Below are 8,039 nucleotides of genomic sequence, written 5' to 3'. Positions count from 1 at the left end.
CTTAGCCTCAAACCACACTCCTCTCTGGGATTGCTGGCAGCACTGGGCAGTGGCGCAGGGTGGCAGGAAGGGACCTGTGTCCGCCTTTGGGTTTGTGCTCAAGTGCTGCTCTTGGGCCAGAGCAGCTTCCAGCTGTCCCTGCTCTGGGACGAGAGGCTGTGTCCAAGCAGGATGCTTGTGTGCACAGGGGCTCCGTTAAAGCCCCACGTCACCTTGGGGTGACAGGCAGACCAGGGTGAGCCGAGGGGATAGGCAGCACGTAGCAAAGGAGGGTGGTGGGCATGGTCCTGCACACCTCCAGCCATGCCTCAGTTTCCCTGGGGTTTCTGGCTACCCATAGCCCTCTCAGTTTGGTTTCCTCGGTGCTGCACTTTCGTAAATAAAAAAGCCACTGAAACATAATCTCTAACATAATGTTTATTAAATAGTAATTTTAAAAGGTTTTTATACAAATCATATAAACACAGTTTGATTTTTTTTTGTTTGTTTTTGTTGTGTTTTTTTTTTTTTTTTTTTTACACCGAAGAATCACAGTAAAAGCTCTTTAAGTCCATAAGTCCTGGCTCAGCCAGTGAACGGTCAAATACCTTGAACTGCAAACCTTGGAGAAGTTCCATTTCTGCATATAATTTCTTAATGGTTTAATTCCCATGCTCACCCCAGCACCTTCCCACAAAATGAATTCACCCAGCACTACAGCCTGCCCGTTAGCAACACATCCTCACCATGGGAAGAGTGTGGAGGCAACAGCCTGTTTCATCAAAGGCATTAACACCGATTTTTTTTTTCTTTTCTGAATTTCACAGAGGGAATTGCGATCAACAAACCTAATCTATTTGCAGAGGAGGATGCAATGAATTGAATGCACTGACGACTTTTTTTTTTTCCCTGTTGAAGTTACAATCAAACACAGTTTTCTGTAGAAGAACAGTAAAGCACCCAGCAGAGGTAAGTGAGGTATCGGCTTTGCAGCATTATTGGCCTGCTCCCGCCCGGCAAGCACACGCGTGTGGGCCCTGCCCCTCTGGAAGGGGAAAGTGGGACGTGCAGGGCGGACGCTTTGCTGGGCCCATGCCAAGTTAGTGCCAAGATCAGCAGTACTCTCCTGCCCCAGATCAAGAGATATATTAACACGAGTCAGTCCCACGGAGTAAGTCACATACACGATACATACAGAGAATTCACGTGCGTGTGCAAACACACTATTTCTGAATATATGTATATACGAACTCTTCTCTCTGTACGCCTACTAGACACCATAACGTCACCTTTTTAATTATATAGTTCACCTATGGTTTGCCTAAGTCAACTTTTCTACTGTATGGTCCTTTTCCATTCATCCTTCCCCTCTCCTGTGATTTGAAGGGGACAAAATCATTGAGCAGCAGCAGCGATCCAGCTTTGAAATGGTCTGGTACATTTCCTCTTACTGCCTCTGTTTCTTTTGTACAGTAAAATAACACCCCTGTGGAATTTGTCCATGAAGAACGCCAAAGGAAATAAGGTGATTTGAAAGGAGAATCTGAGATACATTTACCGCTGTTTCTGTTGGGCACACAGTGTGAATTAAAAAAAATGAAGGCCTTTTTGTGTGTGCGTCTCTGCGTCTGCATGTATGAACCGTGGATGTTTTGATGACACAGCTGCTGGTATCTGCTTCCCCAGTAACATATGTGTCCTTCTTACAGTGGAGAAGTCTTTTTTTTTTTTTTTTCCCCCCTAAAAACTTACTGTCTGATGGAGCTCTTCATGAAACACTAGACAAATGTTCCTATTCCCACCGCACTGAGGAGCAGCTGTGGCACTGTCCGTGCTCATCTCCTCTCCAGATGTTGCTCATCTCCCCAAACACCTGGCCTCCAGCAGGATGTGTTTGCAGGGGCTGTGCAAACTGAGCTTCACAGCACATCACACCTTCGGTGCTCTGCGGTTAGTGAGGAAGAAAAATCCATCCCCAACCCAAACTATTTACTAGGCAAAACATGAAATCATGAGGTGTCAGATATTTCTGAAGAGCCCCTGGAAAAGCAAATCCAAGGTGCTGGAAAGGTTTCTCACTTAAATATGTGCAAGCTGATAAGGGTGAATTGGACTGAATTGGAAATGAAGGCATTGGTTTGGGGCCCAGCATTTGAACTCTTTTTCTCCATTAAACTGTTTTCATAACACTCCTCTCCCACGGCACAGTGGTAAGTGAAGAGATATCAGCTGCCAGACAATGTAGCCAGACCACTTGAAAGTAGAAGGACCAGACTTCTTCAGCTGGCCTCTACCCAGTAGAGAGCAGTGAAGAAGCGTGTTTTGCTGGGGAAGGATGAAGGCCTCACTTGTTTGATACAGCACTGATCATCAGACGGAGGAAAAATACTTCTTCTAAGGCACTTGTTCAAAGTAAAACAAAACACAGCTCATAAATAAAACTTCGGGGTTTTGCTACTGATCAGGAGCAGTGCAGCTTTGCTCCAAAGGGGATACAGTGGCAGCCGTTTGGTCCAGCGGTGACGATGGAGCCAGCTCATGCCCCCCAGCTCCAGGGAGAAGGGGAGCAACAGGAAGATGAGGGGGGTTGGTGGGCACCGTGGCCGGGATGCTGGGGCCGTGGGCACAGCTCCAGCCTCCTTCCCTCTTCATTTTCCCTCCCTGGCACTTTGGAGAGGCCTTGGCACTGTGTCTCAAGTCAAACCCCAAGTGAAGCCCCCTTCCCAAAGCTGTCACCTGAGCGCCGGCAGCCTGACACGCTCTATCTTTTGTTTGCTGCAATTTTCTCATTATAGCAAAAAGAAAAAGGCCAGGGTCAAGAGGGGTGGGAGATTCAAAGAAAGGCCTTCCTGATGAAGGCCTCAGCTGTTGCAATCCAAGATCTGGATTTAATAAATGGCTCTTATTCACAAATCACTTTAAGGCTCTTCAGCTTCTCTCAAAGAGGTGCTTCTACACATAGGGTTTCCTTTCTATTTTATTTCTTAATGATTTTAGAAAGCGCTGTTGTTACCATTGACACTAAAGCCAACATCCCACCTTTCGCCCCTACCAGGAGAAGGAAAGTTGAAGATAACAACATGCTTCCATTTTCAGGACTGGAAACTGCAGCTTCCTGGATTTAGTGTGAAGTGCACAAATCCTACAGCCAAAACAGTATCTGGATGGGGTCTAAAATGGACAGGGTCTCCGTGTGTGTGTTATTTCTGAAGACAGGGTGGCTGAAGAAATCCCTCAGCCTTCTCAGCAACTCACCAGAGAAAGGAGATAACAATCAACATTTAGTTTCTCACATCCAAAAGGTAAACCAGTCTCCCTTCCCACGTCCCAGTCACTCGCATCAGCAGAAAATGAAGATGAACCAACAAACAAGGGTCTCGGTCCCCCCTCGTCCAGCACAGTCCAGTTTGTGGGAAAGCCCACTCAGTCCTGGCGGAGTGTGACCTGCCAGTGGGGACCTGGCGGCAGGAGCAGCGCCTCCCCTCGCTCCTCCCGCACCCCTCCTTCCCCGTTATGGCATTCAGTTCCCATAGAAAACAGCAAAAAAAGTAGCCCCCCGCCAGCCCACCTCGCCGGGTGCAACACCGAGGGTGATCCCCAGGGCACCCATCAGGCCTCTGAGCAGCACTTCTGGTGGTTCATCTTGACCTTGTGCTTGATGCCATCATACAGCTCGAAGTTGTAGTTCTCCAGTGTGGTGGAGCTCCGCGAGGACAGCCCAGCGTACGAGCATGTGCAGTAGAGGAGCAGACCAGCGCAGATGGCCCCGAGGAGGACGCCAAGGGAGCTCATGGCTATGATGGTCACCAGGATGGGATCCAGGGTGTAGAGCCAGCTTTTTTCTTTGTCCAGCTTTGGGGTTCCTGGAGAGTTAGTAGAGAACAGTGTGTCGTTCCTATCCGATCCAAAGTAATCTGCAGTGGAATGGGCACTTATTATCCAGGGATCACCTTTTTTTCCCCCCACCTTTATGCACTACTTACTTGGAGTTGTGATGAACTTACAAGAGTATAAGCCCTCCCCCATGGGTATATCTCAGCAGGATTCATTAACTCAGGTCTAGATGTAATGCAAAGCACCAAACTACCAAGAAAGTTAGGTGCTCTGATTCACTTTTACATCTCAGGCTATGGAAATAGCATGCTAGCGTTTTACACCCACTGAAACTCTGGCCCTTCAAGTGCCATTGGGTTCAAAACTATGGAAACAATCTGTCACAGCTCCCAGACTTAATTTTCTCCATTTACAAGTCAAAATGCCATGCAAGCAGCAATTAATGCTTGAAAGATCAGTTCCACTTGTCCTAACACAAACGCAGTATATTGACTTTGCAAGGTTGCTGGTTGTTGAAAAAGGAAAACAAGAAAGGAAAACTAATGTCTTTATCCAGACTAAGCCACCACTTCCGTATAGGTTCTCAAGCATGTTCTGGCTCCTAACCCCCACTGAAGCTGAGGTTTGTGAGTAATTGTAGCACCTGATACTGAAACAGTATCCACCAGATAAATTGCCCAGGTAGAATTTGGGTACCAACCTGGATCACTGTTGTCTTCAAAGTCTTGCTCAGAGATTGGAAAGTCATCCTCCATTCTTGGGAAGTTCACTATAACAACAAAATGGGAAGCACAGTTTGTTTAAAGAGGCCTTTCAGGGGCATTATTGCAAGACCAGCCAGAGGAAAGCGATAGTTAAACTACTGCAAGGCTCTTCCTCATGAAAGGAGGAAGAACTCTTCCTCTTCTTCCTTTGGCCAAAGTCAATGATGACTCTTGCGCACTTGAGAGAACAGGATCCTCCCACTACATCACATTTCATGACCACCAAATGACCAGCTTTTAAGAAGAAAAGAGAGTGAGCAAAAAGCAAAGAAACCAGGTAACTTGAATAGCACTAAAATATTGTCATTGGTGCCTGTATAATGGCCATAATTCACTATTAACATGCCCATGGGTATTATCCTTACAACTGTGAAGAGGATCTTAGTGCCTATCATTACTTGCCACTAATGCTAGATCCATTTAGCACACTACTTTTCATTTTTTCCCATACATCTTACTGGACACAGAGCTTCAATGACCCAGTTTCTCTTTGGGTTTCAGACAAATTCATAGTAATTTGAGGAAGTCATGTATCATCATTACATGTTTTAATGCAAAAGCTGGTTGAAAATGGGGAGAGCGGCAAATGGGTGTCCATAACTAGGCATTTATGTTAACATTTCTCTGATCCAAATTCCTTTTAGTGGTGACATTTCTTTTTATTGTTCAGCACAGATCAAGCACTAGTAACCAAATGCACATGCTGTAATCCGAGAGAAGTTATTTTCCTGTGTAGTCTTCCTAGCATTATCTCTATGTATAGTTACCATGGCCCTTCTTTAGTTTTCCAGAAGAAAACGCTTTTTTTTTTTTTCCAAAAGAAAATGTCAATCTGCTTAGATTTTTCAAAGCTGACTGTAACTTGGGGTGCTCAACTGGGAAGGCACCTCAAAATGATCAGGAATGCAGAAAATCAGGGACTACTAGAAAACGGCAGAAGTCACATCCTTGAAATAGTTGTGGTTGAAAACCAAGGCTACTTTGCATTGTGTGCAAAAATGGCAAGAAGAGTTTAAAGAGGTTACTTATAAAAAACCAAACCCAAAGATTGTAACTTGCGCCTAAAAAGCCATGTGCAAAGAAATTATTCAAAACCTCATAAAAGAATATTTGTGCATATTTGCACAGAGATTTAGGACTTCAAATGGCCTCCTGAACTACTGAATCCATATTTTTGCTATCCCAGGCAACGGTATCAGGCAATCCCCACCAGAATCATTTCAGGCTTCACTTCCAGAGCAGGGGGCTCTGCCGAACATCACTCTGTCCCAGTGCCACCTTACACCTGACTGCAATGATCCTCTCTGCTGGTGGCACTAATGATACCTTCCCAAATACCCATCCTTTGAGCAGAATTGGCTTTTGCTCTCCGCACTCAAAAGATGAAGTGATTGCTTTGAATTTTCTAGTGAACCTGACAACAGGAACACACAGAACCCAACACTTGCCCTCCTGACAATGAGCTCTGCGTCTACTGAGCCAGGTAATTAAGTTGACTCGAGGCTGCTGGTTGCTCACTGAAGAAACATAGGTGCACACCAGCTTCTGTAAATGCTTACTTTAGCAGCGAGTTCATATGATTTCTCAACACTTCCAGAACTGACAGGCCCAGATGGCAACATCTTAGGGCTGGAAGAACTGCCTGAGGGCCTCTTGCAAACATTTAGAGCTGAACAAGTGGAAAAATATCTCACAAAGCAGTTCACACACCGAGATGTCTGTTTTGCTAGTCCTCCATCAGAAGACAAACAGTGAAATTTGCCATCCGTGTCACCCACACAACCCTACGAAACTGCAGGTTGCTCAAACATGAGCAAAGGTGAAACCTGGACCACGGTCTGCCCAAGGAGCCCATGTGCAGGGAAAGGCCGTTGGAAGTCCTTTGCCTTTCCATATTGCAGCTCCTCTAAATTTTATGTGAGAACAAGCTAGTAATTTGGTGGTTTTTTTATTTCCCAGGGTAGCCTTGAGGGAAAAGTCAGAAAAAACAAAGTATTGGTTAATCAACACTTTCAAAAGAACACCAGTTCTTTCAGCCTGAAAGGAAGGAGCGCTGGGAAAACTTGAAAAGAGAGAACATTTATAGAAAAATCTCAGCCCAAAATCTATTTACTCTTCTAGCAATTTTTTCAATTCCCCATGCTAATATGACTCCGAGTCCTGCTTAAATGACATCTTCCTCCTCACCCATTCTTCTTCCTCCTCACCCATTCTTCTTCCTCCTCAGGCCTGTGGTAGGCCCCCATTCTTCTGTTCCCTGCACACCATATCATTATTATCAGATTGTATGTTGTCATGCAGGGTTCTACATAGGCTTTGGTAAAATATAACTCAACGTTTCTTTTTCCACACTGAGGTTTCTTGAGTCATTAACAAAATCAGCTCTGGCTGTGTGGTTGTCTGTGAGAACTGAAGCTGGTGGTCTCAGTTCAGTTCCTACTGGAGATGGTTTCCTGTCACAGAAAGTAGCCTGCTATTTGTCACCAGTTAGGCTCCTTTGTGATGAGTCTTAGCAATACTGTCACAGGTGGAGCAGGCCATGGGAAGGGATCCCCTTGGAAAGCGGTACCCAGAAAAGCCCTGCAAGCTGCTGCGTGGAATGGGAGAAACATGCATGGTCCTGTGCTGTGGAGAGCTGCTTCCTTAAAGAGCAGCTTTCAGGTGCAATTTACTTTGCATTTTAAGAGGGAAAAAAGTATACTGGAGAAGGGTAGGCAAGAAAGTTAGGGGAAACTGTATTTAAACGTGAGAAATGCTTTCTCCCCAGTGAAAGGTCCCTTTTAAAGCACGTGTGCTGAATGATGGCGGTGAGCGCCTAGCCGGTCATGCCCAAAAGATGATGTTAGCGATGCTGTTGGAAACAGCCGGATGCCGAGAAAAGGCTGTTATCTGTTGGATCTGAGAGCACTGCCAGCTAAAAGGCTAATTTATGGGACCTGAAAAAGAAAGATGAGATCCTAATCAAAGACAAGGAGTGACTTAAGTACCACGTTGATATGAACTCAGATGGAGGGAGAGCAGGAGAAAATTAGTATTTCCAAAGATTAAGGAGCTTTAATGTACATCTGTTTTAAAATAGCAGCAAGGGCGGGAGGGATTAGGCCAGGGAGAGGGCTAGTGGAAGGGGGGTCATATGCCTCGCCCGGACAGATGGGGGAGGCACAAGAGCAGATGAGGTTCTCTGGTGTCCCACTGCAGACATTCTCTTGCAGGAAAGCTCTCCAGACCTGCCAAGGCAGCTCACCTCTGCGAAGCTGACATCAGCACATCATATGGACTGGCATGTACTTCCCAGCTCCGCACACACTCAGTGCCAGCCTGCCTGCAGGGGCCGACCAGCAGCGCCCACCGCCTCAGGCAGACAGACCTTAGCACCAAGCCAAGAGCTATTGCTTTAGAGAAGACACCCAGACCCAACTGCTGGAACTTAGACACATTCCTTCATGGCAAATGAACACCATC

The 8,039-nt window shown here is 46.0% G+C and overlaps 1 protein-coding gene across 4 annotated transcripts in view; it reads right to left on the bottom strand.

The window, feature by feature from the left end:
- Nucleotides 1–404: 404 nt before the first annotated feature.
- Nucleotides 405–8,039, bottom strand: part of NRP2 (neuropilin 2) — an 89,754-nt gene continuing 82,119 nt past the window's right edge. For 2 of the 4 annotated variants that reach the window (XM_074911135.1, XM_074911136.1), the window contains exons 16-17: nt 4,514–4,582; nt 405–3,893 (exon numbers count right to left, since the gene is read on the bottom strand). In XM_074911135.1, the coding sequence (XP_074767236.1) occupies nt 3,589–3,893; nt 4,514–4,582 (374 nt within the window). In that variant the 3' untranslated portion in view covers nt 405–3,588. The remainder of the gene's footprint in view (nt 3,894–4,513; nt 4,583–8,039) is intronic. The other 2 variants (XM_074911137.1, XM_074911138.1) reach the window with 1 other exon arrangement.

Source organism: Athene noctua, chromosome 7 (assembly GCF_965140245.1).
Source record: "Athene noctua chromosome 7, bAthNoc1.hap1.1, whole genome shotgun sequence".
NCBI classification, from domain to species: Eukaryota; Metazoa; Chordata; class Aves; order Strigiformes; family Strigidae; genus Athene; species Athene noctua.
The sequence above is the reverse complement of the archived record's forward strand: the minus strand, read 5'-3'. Positions and strand labels throughout refer to the sequence as shown.